Source organism: Dipodomys merriami, unplaced genomic scaffold, assembly GCF_024711535.1.
Source record: "Dipodomys merriami isolate MVZ:Mamm:240054 unplaced genomic scaffold, mDipMer1.0.p SCAF_71, whole genome shotgun sequence".
NCBI classification, from domain to species: domain Eukaryota; kingdom Metazoa; phylum Chordata; class Mammalia; order Rodentia; family Heteromyidae; genus Dipodomys; species Dipodomys merriami.
In genome coordinates this window covers 3,727,355-3,746,300 of record NW_027206302.1, presented here as the reverse complement: position 1 = coordinate 3,746,300, position 18,946 = coordinate 3,727,355, and the positions used below count along the sequence as shown (strand labels likewise).

The 18,946-nt window shown below is 42.0% G+C and overlaps 1 protein-coding gene across 6 annotated transcripts in view; it reads left to right on the top strand.

The window, feature by feature from the left end:
* Nucleotides 1–17,881, top strand: part of Zmym6 (zinc finger MYM-type containing 6) — a 41,426-nt gene extending 23,545 nt beyond the window's left edge. For 5 of the 6 annotated variants that reach the window (XM_070008905.1, XM_070008904.1, XM_070008907.1 and 2 more), the window contains 5 exons: nt 168–308; nt 1,228–1,265; nt 7,663–7,710; nt 12,481–12,634; nt 15,928–17,881. In XM_070008905.1, coding sequence (XP_069865006.1) covers nt 168–308; nt 1,228–1,265; nt 7,663–7,710; nt 12,481–12,634; nt 15,928–17,759 — 2,213 coding nt within the window. In that variant the 3' untranslated portion in view covers nt 17,760–17,881. The remainder of the gene's footprint in view (nt 1–167; nt 309–1,227; nt 1,266–7,662; nt 7,711–12,480; nt 12,635–15,927) is intronic. The other variant, XM_070008908.1, reaches the window with a different exon arrangement.
* Nucleotides 17,882–18,946: the final 1,065 nt, after the last annotated feature.

Here is an 18,946-nt window from a genome sequence, read left to right as displayed (position 1 = left end):
TTTAAAACCCAGTAAGCACTAATCTGGCCCAAACCACCCAACCTGTAATTATACAGTTAGATATTTCTACCACTTCTTGAAAATTTAGTTGTCAAATAGATGTTTGTGTGTGTTAGAGTGACCCTTTTGTTTACATCAGGTCTCACCTTTTTTTAAATTTTAACCAGTGGGTGCTCCCAAGACAATAGCTGCGTTGATCAAGCACCCTTCTACAAGGAAAGCTACAATACCAGTTATAACCAGTGTGGTGTCATTGGCAAAAATACCTCCTACCCAACCCACAGGAAACACTAACCGTGTTTTAAAAGGTATGATTTGGTGTAAAGGCATTAGCTAGCTGGTAAGGTAAGTGTTGCCTAACTATTCTTACTGGTAGTATCTTCCTCTACCTTATACTGTATAGGGAAATATACTCCTCTGCGTCTGGAGAGTGAGTGGATATTAAGCAAGGTATGTGGGTGGGAAAGGAGGGAGTATGTGAAGTTCACTTCTTTTTTTTGTTGGTTGTGGGGCTTGAACTCTGGGCTTGGGTGCTGTCCCTGCGCTCTTCACCTCAAGGTGAGCACTCTACCACTTGAGCCACAGCGCCACTTCCAGTTTTCTAGTGGTTTATTGGAGATAAGAGTGTCATGGACTTTCTTGCCTGGGCTGGCTTTGAACTGTGATCCTCAGATCTCAGCCTCCTGAGTAGGTAGGATTACTGGCATCCGGCTGAAGTTCACTTCTTTAAGAACCCAGATGAGGGGCTGGGAAGGTGGCTCAGTGGTAGAGCCCTTGCCTTGCATGCATGAGGCCCTGGGTTCGATTCCCCAACACCACATAAGCAAAAAGAAAAAAAGCGGGAAGTGGCGCTGTGGCTCAAGTGGTAGAGCCCTAGCCTTGAGCTGAAGAGCTGAGGGACAGCACCCAGGCCCAGAGTTCAGGCCCCACGACCGGACCCAAAAAAAAAAAAAAGAACCCAAATGATAGCAATATGCTTGTTCTGGAGATACTTGCCACTGGAGATTGGGATACAGTAGAATAGGCTGGGGATGGGGAGCCTTAGACCTTTACCAGGACTTGTAGCTGATGCACTGATGAACTGATGAACCGATGAACTTCCTTTGTACCATCTTTTTGAGAAGTTCTGGTGTAGGCTCTAATCCACCTAAGGAAATTACCTTCTTGGTTTCAGTTTTCACTTAAGTATTTTCTGGGATTTACAATGTATGCTTTAATTTATAACAGGTACTACTACCAGTGAGGCAGCCAAGATAATTAAAGATGTAAGTTTTATTAATTTTTTTTGCTGATAATACCACCTGCGTTTATTTTCATTTGGATATAGTATTTAATATATCTGAATACTTTGCTGTTTGCAGCCTACCTTCAAAATGTGTGGTAATATGTAGTAACTTTTTATTTTGAATTTTACTATTTAACTGTAAGTCATTAATAAGGATATATTCCTGATTTATTTTACTGTTTATGTTTAAATTTATTAGTTTAGTTTTTCTTTTTCTTTTTGTGTTTTGTCAGTCGTGGGGCTTGAACTCTGGGCCTGGGCGCTGTCCCTCAGCTCTTTAGCTCAAGAGGAGCCCTCTACCACTTGAGCTACAGCGCCATTTCCGGTTTTCTGGTGGTTTATTGGAGATAAGAGTCTCACAAACTTTCCTACCTGGGCTGGCTTTGAACTGGGATCCTCAGATCTCAGCCTCCTGATTAGCTAGGATTACAGGTATAAGCCACTAGTAGCTAAATTTATTAGTTTCTTTAGTGCTTACTAGTTCTATCTGGTTGTTTATTTTTCACATCTACATTCAAGTCTTTGATGTGTATATGTGTGTGTGCATGTCAGTGTGTGCATGTGTGTCTGTGTGTATGTACCAGCCAATACTGTAGATTGAACTCAGGTTCTGGGCACTGTTCCTTAGCTTTTTTACTCAAGGCTGGTGATCTACTACTTGTGCTATAGGTCTGCCTCTCAGTTTTTGGTGGTTAGTTGGAGATAAGAGTCATAGAATAGTCGGGTACTGGAGCTACTCAGGAGGCTGAGATATGAGGATCGCGGTTCAAAGCCAGCCTGGGCAGGAAAGTCGGTGAAACTCTTACCTCCAATAAACCATCAGAAAACCGGAAGTGGCGCTGTAGCTCAAGTGGTAGAGCGCTAGCCTTGAGAACAAGAGCTGAGGGACATCACTCAGGCCAGAGTTCAAACCCCACGACTGAAAAAAAAAAAAAGAAACACAAAAAACAAGAGTCATAGATTTTCCTGCTCAGGCTGGCTTTAACTTTCTTTTTTTGTCGATTATGGGGCTTGAATTCTAGGCCTGAGTGCTGTCCCTCAGCTCTTCAGCTCAAGGTTAGTGCTCTACCACTTGAGCCACAGCGCCAATTGTGGTTTTCTGAGTGGTTTATTGGAGATAAGAGTCTCACAGAAAGTGACCCTGTAGCTCAAGTGGTAGAGCGCTAGCCTTGAGCTGAAGAGCTGAGGGACAGCACCCAGGTCCAGAGTTCAGGCCCCAAACCGGACCCAAAAAACAAAAAAAAAGAAAAGACAAAAAAATACGGTTAAAAAAACAAACCCAAGCCGGGCGCTGGTGGCTCACGCCTGTAATCCTAGCTACTCAGGAGGCTGAGATCTGAGGATCGCGGTTCAAAGCCAGCCCGGGCAGGAGAGACCGTGAGACTCCTATCTCCAATAAACCACCAGAAAACCGGAAGTGGCGCTGTAGCTCAAGTGGTAGAGCGCTCGCCTTGAGCTGAAGAGCTGAGGGACAGCGCCCAGGCCCAGAGTTCAAGCCCCACGGCCGACAAAAAAAAAAAAAAAAAAAAAAAAAAAACCCAAACAAAGAGTCTCACAGAGTTTCCTGTCCAGGCTAGCTTTGAACTGAGATCCTTAGATCTCAGCCTCCTGAATAGCTAGGATTATAGGTGTGAGCCACTGGTGCCCAGACAGGGTGTACTCTTTTTTATTTTTTAGTCAGTTGTGGGGCTGCAACTCTGGCCCTGAGTACTATCCCTGCCCTCTTCAGCTCAAGGCTAGCACTCTACCACTTGAGCTACAGCGCCACTTCTGGTTTTCTGGAGATAAGAGTTTCACAGACTTTCCTGCCTCGGCTGGCTTTGAACCTGATTCTCAGATCTCAGCCTCCTGATTAGCTAGGATTACAGGTGTGAGTCACTGGCGCCTGGCTAGGGTATACTCTTAAACTACCAGCATAAAGATACTCTTTTTTTTTTAAAAATCACATCTGAGTTTTTTTTTTTTTTTTTTTTTTGGTCCCGTTGTGGGGCCTGAACTCTGGGCCTGAGCACTGTCCCTCAGCTCTTCAGCTCAAGGCTAGCGCTCTACCACTTGAGCCACAGTGCCACTTCCGGCTTTTTTTCTTTTTGGTTATGTGGTGCTGAGGAATCAAACCCAGGGCCTCTTGCATGCAAGACAAGCACTCTACCACTGAGCCACCTTCCCAGCCCCAGAGTTTTTATTTTTTTATTTTTTTTTTTTTATTTTTTTATTTTTTTATTTTTTTATTTTTTTTTTTTTTGTCGGTCGTGGGGCTTGAACTCTGGGCCTGGGCGCTGTCCTTCAGCTCTTCAGCTCAAGGCGAGCGCTCTACCACTTGAGCTACAGCGCCACTTCCGGTTTTCTGGTGGTTTATTGGAGATAGGAGTCTCACGGTCTCTCCTGCCCGGGCTGGCTTTGAACCGCGATCCTCAGATCTCAGCCTCCTGAGTAGCTAGGATTACAGGCGTGAGCCACCAGCGCCCAGCGTGAGTTTTTATTTTTTTTATATTTTTATTTTTTATTTATTTTTTTTGTTGGTCGTGTAGCTTGAACTCTGGGCTTGGACACTGTGCTTGTGCTCTTCAGCCCAAGGCGAGTGCTTACCGTTGAGCCACAGCGCCACTTCCACTTTTCTAGTGTTTTTTTTTTTTTGTTTGTTTGTTTGTTTTTTGGTCCGGTTATAGGGCCTGAACTCTGGGCCTGGGCTCTGTCCTTCAGCTCTTCAGCTCAAGGCTAGTACTCTACCACTTGAGCCACAGCGCCACTTCTGGCTTTTTCTTTTTGCTTATGTGGTGCTGAGGAATCGAACCCAGGGCCTCAGGCATGCAAGGCAAGCGCTCTACCACTGAGCCATCTTCCCAGCCCCTTTCTAGTGTTTTTTATTGGAGATAAGAGTCTCACAGACTTTCCTGCCTGGGCTAGTTTTGAACCAAGGTCCTCAGATCTCAACCTCTTGAGTAGCTAGGATTACAGGTGTGAGCCACCAGGGCCCAGCTTTTGTGACACTCTTATTTGTAGGTAGACACCTGAAAACTGGAGGTGGCACTGTGGCTCAAGCAGTACAGTGCTCACCTTGAGCTGAAGAGCACAGGGACACCGCCCAAGCCAGAGTTCAAGCCCCATGACTGACCAAAAAAAAAAAAAGAAAGAAAGAAAAAGAAAAACACAGGGACAGTTCCCAGGCCCTGAGTTCAAGCCGTAAGACTAGTATGCAGGTGCACCTTCACATATACACGCACATACACGCTATATATATATTATACATGTTATTATATTGTGTGTATATTATATATATAGTATATATTTGTGTGTGTGTGTGTGTGTGTGTGTGCGCGTGAGCAAGAGCTGGGCACTGATGGCTGGCTCACATCTGTAGTCCTAACTATTCAGGAGGCGGAGATCTGACGATTGTGGTTTAAAGCCAGCCTGGGCAGGAACGTCTGTGAGACTCTGATCTCCAATTAAACACCAGAAAACTGCAAGTGGCTCTGGCTCAGGTGGTAGAGTGCTCACCTTGAGCTGAAGAGCTCAGACACAGTGCCCGGGCCCAGAGTTGAAGACCCATGACTGACCAAAAAAAAAAGAGTAAGAAATTGTGTGTGCTACATCTGATGCTATCCAGGCTTTAACTTAAAGAGACTTCTCTGGGAAGACAATGCTTGCTGTAAGAAATTTGTGAAAGTATGGGGCTGGGAAGGTGGCTCAGTGGTAGAGCACTTGCCTTGCATGCATGAGGCCCTGGGTTCGATTCCTCAGCACCACATAAGAAAAAAGCCGGAAGTGGCGCTGTGGCGCAAGTGGTAGAGTGCTAGCCTTGAGCTGAAGAGCTGAGGGACAGTGCCCAAGCCCAGAGTTCAGGCCCCACAACCGGACCCAAAAAAAAAAAAAAAAGAAATTTGTGAAAGTAGCCAGGCACTGGTGACTCACACCTGTAATCCTAGCTAATCAGGAGGCTGAGATCTGAGGATCATGATTCAAAGCCAGCCTGGGCAGGAAAGTGCATGAGACTCCTATCTCCAATAAACCACTAGAAAACTGGAAGTGGTGTTGTGGCTCAAGCAGTAGAGCGCTCGCTCTGAGCTAAAGAGCGCAGGGAACAGTGCCTATGCCCAGAGTTCAAGCCCCACAACCCACCAAAAAAAATTAAAATTGTGAAAGTGATGCAAAATGCAGCTTTGCACAGATGAAAGGATTGAAAATTTCTTGGGCTAGAATTGGAAAACAGCTTGATGTGGGACACAGTGGTTAATTAGCCTAGACTTTCAACACAACCAACACTAACGTGGGATTTAGTTTTGACCACATTTTAGCAACAGTTAGGTTTTTTGAGGGGGTGGGGATGAAGGACTTGGTGCCAGTCATTAGGCTTGAACTCAGGGCCTGGGTGCTGTTGCTGAGCTTTTTTGTTCAAGGCTAGTGCTCTCTCATTTGGTTCACAGCTCCAATACCACCTTTTTGGTCGTTAATTGGAGACTAGAGTCTCACTGACTTTACTCTTTAGGCTATCTTTGAACTGTGATCCTCAGATCTTAGCCTCCTGAGTTGCTAGGATTATAGGCACGAGCCACTAGTGCCTGGTGGCACTTAGTATTTTATTTTTTTTTTGTTGGTCCTGGGGCTTGAACTCTGGGCATGAGTGCTGTCCCTCAACTCTTCAGCTCAAGGCTGGCGCTCTACCACTTGCGCTACAGTGTCACTTCTGGTTTTCTGGTGGTTAATTGGACTTAAGAGTTTCATGGACTTTCCTGCCCGGGCTAGCTTTGAACCATGATCTTCATATCTCAGCCTCCTGAGTAGCTAGGATTACAGGCGTGAGCCACCAGTGCCAGGCTTGGCACTTAGTATTTTTGAAGAGCATCTACATGTAGATTTCTGTTCTAAGGTAGCAAGGCAAAAGATGGAAAATATGGCTGCATATCAAGAAATGCTTAGCTGGGGAAAATGAGAAAAATCTTGAACTACATTACATTTATTTTTCAGTAAGAGTCTTGCACAAGTTAGATTGGCTCTCACTGTAATGTGGAAAGATTACTTACCTGAATTTAGTATATCCTAACTTTCCTTTTATTTGTCATGGAAATGATAATTTCTGCTTAACTTTTTTCAGGCAACAGAGCAAATTAAGTTAATGAAATGACATTAAATTAACTTGTATTTAATTGCATATTATATGTTGTGCATTAAATTATACTTTAAAATTACATGGCTAGTAAATTGCTACACCATTAATAATTGTATTAACTACACAATTATTCAATTAAGGTACTAATGTGTTACATATTATTAGGTATTAACATGTTTATGTAAGCATCCTATACAATCTAAAACATTGGTTGTGGATTTATGTAACCCTGAGAATGTAACCCTCTTTTACTTTATGTTTTTGTGTGTTTGTTTGCTTTGGCAGGATTAGGGCTTGAAGTCATGCCTTGAATTTTCATTCAGCTTTCTTATTCATATTGTACCACTTGAACCAAGCCTCCAGTTCTCATTTTCTATTTTTTTCTTTTTTTCATTTTTCTCACCTCAGGCTTGATGGCCCCATGCTCAAGCCCCTATGGCAAAGTTATTTATTTATTTTTCTTCATGGTATTAATGTTTAATTTAGGGTTTTTACTCAGGCTTGCTCAGCAGGGACTCCACTCCTTCTTTCACAATCCCCACAACCGAATATTTTTTGTTGTTGTTGTTTATTTTTTTTTTTTGGTCGGTGGTGGGGTCTGAACTCTGGGCTTGGGCACTGTCCCTCAGCTCTTCAGTTCAAGGCTAGCACTCTACCACTTGAGCCACAGCACCACTTCCAGATTTTTCTGCTTTTGTGGTGCTGAGAAATTGAACCCAGGGCCTCATGCATGCAAGGCAAGCACTCTACCACTGAGCTACCTTCCCAGCCCTGCATGAAAAAAATTTTAATATTATCTTTCCTATATTTATGTTAATATGTGACATAGTATTTTGGGTACATTCCTATTGATTGGTATATAGTATTGTCTGTAGGTACCATATTTAAACACCAGACTCTTTCTAGGTTTTCACTATTAGAAGGATATATTTATGTATATACACAAGTATATTATTTGTGTATCTATGCAGGTATTTCTTGTTTGGAATGGTTGAGTCAAAGTAATTGGATATTTAGGTTTTTAATTGCCTTACATATTGGCTGTTTTAGTTTTTACCCATTTCTGCAGTCTCACCATCATTTAATACTGTGATATTTAAATTTTTTTATTTTGTCATTCTGTTTGATAGGGTCTGGCTATTTTCTTAATTTGTATGTCACTGATTATTTGTAAATTTACTTATATATATATTTTGTCATTTGGATTTTCATTTTCTTTTGTTATTGTTGTTGTTGGTCATAAGGCTTGAACATTTTTTGTTGTTGGTCATAGGGCTTGAACTCTGGGCCTAGGCATTGCCCCTCAGCTCTTCAGCTCAAGGTAAGCACTCTACTACTTGAGCCATAGTGCCACTTCGGGTTTTCTGAGTTGTTTATTGGACATAAGAGTCTCACGGAAGAACCCAATAGGGAGCTGGGTGCTGGTGGCTCATGCCTGTAATCCTAGCTACTCAGGAGGCTGAGATCTGATGATCACAGTTCAAAGCCAGCCCGGGCAGGAAAGTATGTGAGACTTTTGTCTCCAATAAACCACTAGAAAACCGGAAGTAGCATTGTAGCTCAAGTAGTAGAACACTTGCCTTGAGCTGGGACAGTGCCCAATCCCAGAGTTCAAGCCCCACGACGGACAAAAAAAAAAAGTCTCACTTAGTTTTTTGCCCAGTCTGGCTTTGAACCTGGATCCTCAGATCTCAGCCTCCTGAGTAGCTAGGATTACAGGCGTGAGCCACCATTGTCCATCTTGGATTTTCATTACTTTGAAATGTTTTTGTTTTTGGTTTTTTGGGGTGTGGTTGTGGGGCTTGAACTCTGGGCCTGGGCGCTGTCCTTCAGCTCTTCAGCTCAAGGCTAGCGCTCTACCATTTGAGCCACAGCGCCACTTCCGGCTTTTTTCTTTTTGCTTATGTGGTGCTGATGAATCGAACCGAGGGCCTCATGCATGCAAGGCAAGCACTCTACTACTTAGCCACCTTCCCAGCCCCTGCTTTGAAATTTTTTTCTGCTTTTATTTGCTTTTGTTTTCCTGTTGAATTTTTTTTCCTAGTTTCTACAATGTCTTGTATGAAGCAGTTTGCTTTTATCCATAGTTTTATTTTTATTTATTTGGGTCCGGTCATGGGGCCTGAATTCTGGGCTTGGGCGCTGTCCCTCAGCTCTTCAGCTCAAGGTTAGTGCTCTACCACTTGAGCCACGGCGCCACTTCAGGCTTTTTTTCTTTGTGCTTATGTGGTGCTGAGGAATTGAACCCAGGGCCTAATGCATGCAAGGCAAGTGCTCTACCACTGAGCCACCTTCCCAGCCCCAGTTTTATTTTTTATTTTTTTTATTTTTTTTATTTTTTTTTTTGTCGGTCATGGGGCTTGAACTCTGGGCCTGGGCGCTGTCCCTCAGCTCTTCAGCTCAAGGCGAGCACTCTACCACTTGAGCTACAGCGCCACTTCCGGTTTTCTGGTGATTTATTGGAGATAGGAGTCTCACGGTCTCTCCTGCCCGGGCTGGCTTTGAACCGTGATCCTCAGATCTCAGCCTCCTGAGTAGCTAGGATTACAGGCGTGAGCCACCAGCACCCGGCTCCAGTTTTATTTTTTAATGCTGGTCCTGGGGCTTATATATACTCCAAGCCACTGTCACTGATGCTTTTGTTTGTTGGTTGATTGTTTCTCTTGGGGCTTGAATTCAGGGCCTAAACTCTGTCCCTAAGATTTTTTGCTTAAGGTAGTGCTCTGCCACTTTGAACCACAGCTCCACGTCCAGTTTTTAGGTGGTAAATTGGAAGTAAGCATCTCAGGGACTTTCCTGTCTGAGCTGGTTTTGAACCGCGATCCTTCAGATCTCAGCCTCCTGAGTAGCTAGAATTATAGACGTGAGCCACTGGTACTTGGCTCCTGGCATATTTTTTGTTTTTGTAGTTTCAGTTATTCACAATCAACTGCAGTTTAAATATATTAAATGGAAAATTCCATAAATAAATAATTCATACATTTTAAACCATACACCATTCTAAGTAGTATTTATAAAATCTTGCATAATCCCATATGTCCTTAGATAGGTTTTTTTTTTTTGTTCATTGTGGGGACTGAATTCTGGGCCTGGATGTTGTCCCTGAGCTCTTCACCTCAAGGCTAGCACTCTACCACTTGAGCCACAGTGCCACTTCTGGCTTTTTCTGCTTAGGTGGTGCTGAGGAATTGAACCCAGGGCCTCATGCATGCAAGGCAAGCACTCTACCACTGATCCACCTTCCCAGCCTGATAGTTTTTTTTGTCGTTTGTTTTTTGGTCGATTGGGGGGCTTGAACTCTGGGCCTGGGCGCTGTCCCTCAGCTCTTCAGCTCAAGGCGAGCGCTCTACTAGCGCCACTTCCAACAGCCTGATAGTTTTAAATACTACTTAGGTGATGGTTGATTCCCAGATACATTTCTCTGGCCCTGACCTTTGAAATCCAGATTCATGTATCTAACTGCCTACTTAACATTTATACTTGGATGCTTAATAGTTGTCTCAAATATATCTAGAATGTTTATATTCTCTCTAGACTTCTCTCCAGTGCTCCTTCCTCTCTTTTGTCTTCTTTCTCCTTCTCTTCCTTTTCTTTTCCTTTCTTTCTTTCTTTTTTTTTTTTTTTTTGTACTGGTTATAGGGTTTGGACTCCAGGCATTGAACTTTAGTGCTCAACCACCTGAACCACACCTCCATTTTTATCTTTTTGTTTGTTAATTGGGATAAGAGTCTGATGGACTTTTCTTCCCTTACTGGCTTTGAACCTTGATCTCAAGATCTCAGCCTCTGAGCAGTTAAGATATACCAGTGTCTAGCTCTTTTCTGCTTCTTAACCCTCATAGTAAGAAACCATTTGTCTTTCTTCTGGATTGCTGTTACCCTTCCCTATCTTCCCGTATCCATTCTTACCCTTCACATTTTTTTCTCTACATTGTTGCTAGAATGATCTTTGATAAAAACAAAATAGATCATGTTATTCCTCTGCTTACACACCTTCAATTCCTTCCTGGGAAAGAAGACAAAGAAGGGGAGAAGAGGACTGGTAATGTGGCTCAGTGGTAAAGTGCTTGCCTAGCATGCATGAAGTCCTGGGTTCAATTTCTCAGTACCACATACACAGAAAAGGCTGGAAATGGTACTGTGGCTCAAGTGCTAGAGCATTAGCCTTGAGCACAGAGAGGCTCAGGGACATTGCCCAGGCCCTGAGTTCAAGCTCCAGACCTGGCAAAAAAAAAAGCAGGTTTGGGGTGGGGGGGGGAGAAGAGTGTCTGTTTTATTAAAGTTATAGGGAGACTACAGGTATTATAAAACCATGTACATTGTTAAAACAACAGAAACTCAGAAATAAGACACACATACATAGTTACTATATATGTAGTATATAAATCTAGTAATGATAGTTATCATTTTAGATCAACAGGAGAAACATGGATAATTAATAAAGAGTATGACAGCCGAGTAAACAAATGGAAGAAAATTTAGTTGGAATTCTCCAGCTAATTTAGACCAAAATGTAGGTCAGATGGAAAAAATACTTAAAGAAATATTTAACATAATTTATTTTTATTTTTTTGCCAGTCAGTGGGCCTGAACTCTGGGCTTGGGCGCTGTCCCTCAGCTCTTCAGCTCAAGGCTAGCGCTCTACCACTGGAGCCACAGCGCCACTTCCAGCTTTTTCTGCTTATGTGGTGCTGAGGAATCAAACCGAGGGCCTCATGCATGCGAGGCAAGCACTCTACCACTGAGCCACCTTCCCCACCATAATTTCTTATATTTATATAATACAAGAAAATAATATAAGAAATTTATAAAAGCACCAATATATCTCACGAAAAAGTTTTAATATAGAAATGGAAAAGTTTTTTTGTTTTTTGTTTTGTGTGTCAGTTGTGGGGCTTGAACTCTGGGCCTGGGCGCTATCCCAGAGCTCTTCAGTTCAAGCTAACTACCACTTGACCCACAGCGCCATTTCTGGTTTACTGGTGGTTAATTGGAGCTTAGAGTCTCATGGACTTTCTTTCCTGGGCTGGCTTTGAACCGTGATCTTTAGATCAAGTGTAAGCCAGCAGCACCCGGCTCCTGCTTGATTTTTTTTCTTCACATCTCTATTCACCACCTGAATTATACATTATGTTTGTCCTTTTTGTTTGCTTTCTTTGTCTCCCCATAGAATGCAAGGTCCATTAGAGCAGGACTCTTGTTTTATTTTCTTCTGTATTCCCAGAACAGTATATAACTCATGGTAAACATTCAGTAAATATGTACTGAATGAATAAATCTGTTTTAAATACAGTCTTCTGTTTATATTTTAGCTTGGTTTTATAAAGACCTTCATTTCAAAAGTCTGAAGTTCTAGTCAATGTGTTCATCTTTTCCTTTTACTCTTTTTCAATTAAAGTTCTTTCTTCATCATTTGAAGTTGTACAGTACTTTTTCTTTTTTCCACATTGAGGTGTTTAATTGATACCGAATATGTTTTTTGTGTATGGTCTCAGGTGTGTGTGTGTGTGTGTGTGTGTGTGTGTGTGTGTGTGTGTGTGTGTGTGTGTGTGTGTGTGTGTGTGTGTGTGTGTGTGTGTGTGTGTGTGTGTGTGTGTGTGTGTGTGTGTGTGTGTGTGTGTGTGCGCATTCTGCTGGGGATTGAGCCTAAGCCTCAGTTTAATTGATACCGAATATGTTTTTTGTGTATGGTCTCAGGGGTGTGTGTGTGTGTGTGTGTGTGTGTGTGTGTGTGTGTGTGTGTGTGTGTGTGTGTGTGTGTGTGTGTGTGTGTGTGTGTGTGTGTGTGTGTGTGTGTGTGTGTGTGTGTGTGTGTGTGTGTGTGTGTGCATTCTGCTGGGGATTGAGCCTAAGCCTCACTCATGCCAGGCATGCACACACTTTATTATCATGTCACATCCCTGATCTCCCAGAACACACTTTATTATCATGTCACATCCCTGATCTCCCAGAACATTTTTTAAATCAAATGGGACTGATACTGATCAAGAGAAGGAGGAATCAGTGTATATTTTCAGAGTGCTACCTTTCAAGTGATAGCAAATATACTTAGTGGTAAGGTACTAAAACCACTCTTTGTTATTTTTAACTAGGAATCTACGCCAACAATGACCCTGAAACTTCTGCCTCCCCAGTGTTCTCAGCCTCCCAAGCTTCAGAAGAACAAAGGCATATTGTGTAAGCCGGTCACACAGACCAAGGCCACCTCTTGCAAACCACATTTGCAGCACATAGAATGTCAGACAGGTATGTTTCCTTGTGCTTTCCCTTGTAGAAAGTTTGTTTTTTGGTTTGCTTTTGTAAGAAAGTTAAAGCAGGAAGTGGTGCTATGGCTGAAGTGGTAGAGCACTAGCCTTGAGTGAAGAGCTGAGAAACAGTGCCTAGACCCAGAGTTCAAGCCCCATGGCTGACCAAAAAAAAATAAAAATAGCCAAGTGCTGGTGGCTCAGGCCTGTAATCTTGACTACTCAGGAGGCTGAGATCTGAGGATCACAGTACAAAGCAGCCTGGGCAGCAAAGTCCGTGAGACTCTTATCTCCAATAAACCACCAGAAAACCGGAAGTGGTGATGTAGCTCAAGTGGTAGGGTGCTAGCCTTGAGCTGAAGAGCTGAGGGACAGCGCCCAGGCCCAGAGTTTAAGCCCCACGACAAAAAAAAAAAAAAGTTAAAGCAATTACTGTTCAAACCTTTACTCTTTTTTTTTTTTTTTTTTTTGTCTTTTCGTGGGGCTTGAACTCTGGGCCTGAGCACTGTCCCTCAGCTCTTCAGCTCAAGGCTAGCGCCCTACCACTTGAGCTACAGCACCACTTCGGTTTTCTGGTGGTTTATTGGAGATAAGAGTCTCATGGACTTTCCTGCCCAGGCTAGCTTTGAACTGCCATCCTCAGATCTCAGCCTCCTGAGTAGCTAGGATTACAGGTTTGAGCCACTGGTGCCTTGCACTTTGTTTTTTGGTGGTACTGAACTCAAAGCCTCATGCTTGCTAAGTTGGTGCTCTATCATTGAGCCAGGCCTCCCTCTAGCTCTGCTTTTCGCTGTTGATTTTAGAGATAAAATCTAGTGAACTTTTTTGTTCTGGCTGGCCTCAAAATTTGATCTTCCAGATCCTGAATAGCTAGGTTTACAGGTGGTAATCACTGGTGTCAGTCTTTTTTTCTTTTTTAAAATATTAATTTTCCGTCCTAGAGTAAACCTAGTCTTAAAAAAGTATTAGACTGAAAATCTTAGTCTTATAGAACTCCTGACTAGAAGTACCCGTCTAGCATGGGTGAAGCCCTTAAGTTCAGTCCCTAGGAGTGACGATAAAAAACAAAACCTCTGGAGCCTGGGTGTGGTGTCATGGTATTGAAAGGCTGAGGCAGGAAGATCTTGAGTTAAGGTTAGTTTGGGTTACATAGTGAGAACCTGTCTCAAAAAAAAGCGTAGTTTGTTAGTAATTATTGATAAAATATGGTGCCTTTCCTTTGGTTGGAGTCAAAGCGAATCTAATTTTTGACAGGAAATTTGATTATTTTATAATCGTGTTGAAATTATATACTATTTGTGTATATACTACCTTGTATGCAAGATAGTAAAGGGTCTGTGGACACCAATATGTGTGATATGTGTGTGCTTATATATTTTTTAAAAATTTCTAGATTAAACATTGGATTGTTTTCTGTGTACTATTGTCAGTTTCTTTGTCACTTGGTGTTACAATGAAAACATTTTGCATCAATATAAGTTTATGTATTCGGGGTTCATAAAACAAATAGGTTGGGGCTGGGAAGGTGGCTCAGTGGTAGAGTGCTTGCCTTGCATGCATGAGGCTCATAAGCAGAAAAAGCTGGAAGTGGTGCTATGGCTCAAGTGGTAGAGTTCTAGCCTTGAGCTGAAGAGCTAAGGGAAAGTGCCCAGGCCCAGAGTTCAGGCCCACAACCGACAAAAAAAAACACAAAAAACCCAAAACCCCATATAGGTTGCAGTTATATGTGACATAACCATCATCCTAAGATTGGATATTTAGATATTTATTTACTTATTTGTTTTTGTTGACTTTTTTTGGCACTGGGGATCAAACTCAGGGCTCAGGCACTGTCCCTAGCTACTTTTGTTCAAAGCTAGCACTCTACCACTTGAGCCAGAGCTTCTAGCTTTTTCTGTTTAGGTGATACTAGGTATCAAACCCAGAGCTTTGTGCATGCTAGGCAAGCACTGTACTACTAAGCCACATTCCTAGCCCCTACTATAGATTTTTAAGGCTTTTGAAGATCTGTTGCTGTAGTGTTCTTCTGAAAAGTTCTATGAGTTTGTATTTCAACTATCAGTGTTCAAGAGGATCCATTTTTCTGCACCCTCACTGGTGCTATTAAAATCAGTTACTCATATTTTTCCTAATCCTAAGTATGAAAAATTTTAAGATTCAAATATGTTAATAATGCAGCATAACAAATTCCAGTACATCTTTTTTTTTTTGTCAGTTGTGGGGCTTGAACTCAGGACCTGGGTGCTGTCCCTGAGCTTTTTTGCTCAAAGCTAGTGCTCTACCACTTTGAGCCACAGCACCACTTGTGGTTTTTCTGGTGGTTAATTAGAGATGAGTCTCATGGCCTTTCCTTCCTGGGCTGACTTTGAGTCTTGATCCTCAGATCTTCACCTCCCAAGGAGCTAAAATTGCAGGCATGAGCCACCACTGCCTGGCTACATCTTTTATGTCTGTTTACCAAGGGTTAACTTTCCAATGTTTCTTTCCTCTTTTTCCTTTTTCTGAACTCTTTGAAAGTAACTGAGAGTATGAGGCTCTGAGCCTATGTACCACCACAGAGTCAAATAAAGTAAAATAATAATTGGCTGGACATCATGTCATATTCCTATAATCCTAGCACTTGGGAGGCTAGAACAAGAGGATTGCAGGTTCAAAACTAACATAACTCTATAATATAACTATATCACATATAGTGAGAGGCTGTTTTAAAAAAAAGCCACACACATAAAATAACGTATTGTTATTGACTAAGCATTAAGCTAAATTAATGGCATCTTGAAGGTATTATCATTTGTTTTTAAACTTTTGTGATTGAACTTAGGGCCCTTCGCTTGCTTGCTAGATAAGCACTTTACCATTTGAGCCATACCTCCAGTCCTTTTGCTTTTAGTGTAAGATAAGATCTTGAGTTAGGGGCTGGGAAGGTGGCTCAGTGGTAGAGCGCTTGCCTTGCATGCCTGAGGCCCTGGGTTCGATTCCTCAGCACCACATAAGCAAAAAGAAAAAGCCAGAAGTGGCGCTGTGGCTCAAGTGGTAGAGCACTAGCCTTGAGCTGAAGAGCTGAGGGACAGTGCCCAGGCCCAGAGTTCAGGCCCCATGACCGGACCCCCCGACCCCCCCCCCCCCAAAAAAAAAAAAAAAGATCTTGAGTTAATTTTTCCTGGGCTAACTTCAGAACATGAATCTTTATTTCTGCCTCTTGAGTAGTGTATTCTTTGAAAATACAGATAGTAGATGTGAAAAACATTGCTCACTTGTTCTTGAATGTAACAGTGATTCACATGTTTCCTTCAGATTTACCTATGCCTAATGAGAGAAATGATGCACAACCCGATTCTCCACCTGCAAAGAAAAATAGAATAGGGTTTTTCCAGACTTATGATGCAGAATATTTAAAAGTCGGTTTTATCATCTGTCCTGGATCAAAAGAGAGTTCACCAAGGCCACAGTGTGTCATTTGTGGAGAGATCTTGCCCAGTGAAAGCATGAGGCCAGCAAGCCTTTCTCATCACTTGAAGACAAAACATTCAGAATTGGAAAACAAGCCAATAGATTTTTTTGAACAAAAATCTCTTGAAATGGAACGTCAAAACAGTTCTTTAAAAAAATGTTTATTAGTTGAAAAGTCACTTGTGAAAGCTTCTTATTTAATTGCTTTCCAAATTGCTGCCAGCAAGAAGCCATTCTCCATTGCTGAAGAATTAATTAAACCATATTTAGTAGAAATGTGTTCAGAAGTTTTGGGTTCAAGTGCAGGAGACAAAATGAAAACCATTCCTCTTTCTAATAATACAATTGGCTATAGGATTGAAGAGCTCTCTGCAGATGTTGAAGATCAGCTGATTCAGAAGGTCAGAGAGTCGAAGTGGTTTGCCCTTCAGATAGATGAGTCATCCGAAATCTCAGACGTCACCCTTCTCTTGTGCTATATTCGTTTCATTGACTATGATTGTAGTGATGTAAAAGAAGAATTATTATTTTGCATTGAAATGCCTTCTCCAGTCTCTGGTACTGAGATCTTCGAAGTAATAAATAAATACATTGATAGCAAATCCCTGAGTTGGAAATATTGTGTTGGTCTCTGTACTGATGGAGCTACCAGCATGACTGGCAGGTATTCTGGTTTAAGGTCAAAAATTGAGGAAGTGGCCATGAATACAATGGCATTCACACATTGTTTTATTCACCGGGAACATCTGACAGCTGCAACGGTATCTGCATGCTTACAAGAAATTCTTTTACAGTCAGCACAAATTTTAAGTTTCATAAAAAGCAATGCATCAAACTCACGAATGTTAACGATATTGTGTGAAGAGCCAGGGTCTGAGCATGTGAATCTACCACTTCATGCTGAGGTTCGTCAGATATCAAGAGGGAGAGTTTTAACGAGATTGTTTGAATTGAGAAATGAAGTTGAAATATTTTTAAATCAGAAACATTCAGATTTGGCTTCTTATTTTCATGATGAGGAATGGGTTGCAAAGTTGGCCTATTTAGCAGATATATTTTCGCTTATAAACGAATTACATTCAGGTCTCCAAGGAAGCATGACGACTTTCTTCAGTTTGTATAACAAAATGGACATATTTAAGGAAAAGTTAAAATTGTGCTTGAAGTACACACAGGAGAGTGATTATGACATGCTTCCTTCATTATCTGAGTTTGTGAAATCAACAGACTTAAATGTGAAAAGCATTACAAGCGTCATTTTTGAGCATCTGCAAGGACTTTCTCAACTGTTCCATGACTGTTACCCACCAGAAAGAGACTTGCGTTCAGGAAATTTGTGGATAGTTAATCCTTTTATGAATCACCAAAATAATAATTTTACTGTTGTGGAAGAAGAAGAACTGACAAAGTTATCTTCAGATTTAGGATTGCAATCAGTATTTAAATCAGTGTCTGTAACTCAGTTTTGGATAAATGCAAAGGCAGATTATCCAAAACTCCATGAAAAGGCAATGAAATTTTTATTGCCCTTTTCTACTGTTTACTTGTGTGATGCTACCTTTTCAGCTTTGGCTGAGTCAAAACAGAGAAGCTTGTTGATTTCTGGCCCTGCTCTACGACTGGCAGTCACATCCTTAATTCCAAGAGTAGAAAAGTTAGTGAAGGAGAAAGAATAGCAACCTGCATATTGCTTATCATTAGAGTCTATAATTTTGTGTGAAATTTTGTATAAGTATCCTACAATATAATTTCCTAGTGTGGATTTGTGTTTTCAATAATTAAAGACTTTAATAATTTTTCTTTGTGTAGAGACTTGGTAATTGTACATTTATACATAATTATGTGTAATTTTAATACAAGGTAGAAAATTTAGCTAATATTAGCTAATAAACTTGGGTTGATGACCAAGATTGAAGGTAATTAAAGACCTAGTTTGTAATAGCCCTACCTGGATTTTTTTTCTTTCGGTCAGTTGTGGGGCCTGAACTCGGCCTGGGTGCTGTCCCTCAACTCTTCAGCTGAAGGCTAGCACTCTACCACTTGAGCCACAGCAACACTTCTGGCTTTTTTGCTTATGTAGTACTGAGGAATCGAAACCAGGGCCTCATGCATGCAAGGCAAGCACTCTACCACTAAGCTACCTTCCCAGCCCCTGGATGTTTAAACAGTACATTTAGAAAGTACATAGGAAGCTGGACACAGGTGGCTCATGCCTGTAATCCTAGCTACTCAGGAGGCTGGGATTAGGAGATCCCAGTTCAAAGACAGCCTAGGCAGAAAAGTCTTGTGAGATTATCTCTAATTACCCAGTAAAATAAATAAAAGCTGGAAGTGGCAGTGTGGCTTAAGTGGTAAAACTCCAGCCTTGAGTGAAAAAGCCAAGGGATAACAAACAACCGGGCCCTGAGTTCAAATCCCATTTCAGGCACACACAAGGAGGGAAGGGGAATTTCATTCTCTCGCCAGTCCCTGACATCCCACAGATGGAAACAGCATAAATGTTTGAGACTTTCCAGGAAGACCTGCTAGACTAGTACTTGGCAAAAATTTTTCATAAAGGACCAGATAGTAAATATTTTAGACTTGTTTTGTTTTTTGTTTGTCCTGGGGTCTGAACTCTGGGCCTGCGCACTGCGCTGACCCTCAGCTCTTCAGCTCAAGGCTAGCGCTCTACCCACTTGAGCCATAGCGCCACTTCCAGCTTTGTCTGCCTATGTGGTACTGAGGAATCGAATCCAGGCCCTCATGCATGCAAGGCAAGCACTCTACCACTGAGCCACCTTCCCAGCCCTCATTCCCCCCCACCCCCCATTGTGGCCACTACTCTGCACTTGCAGTACAAAAACATCCATACATAATATAC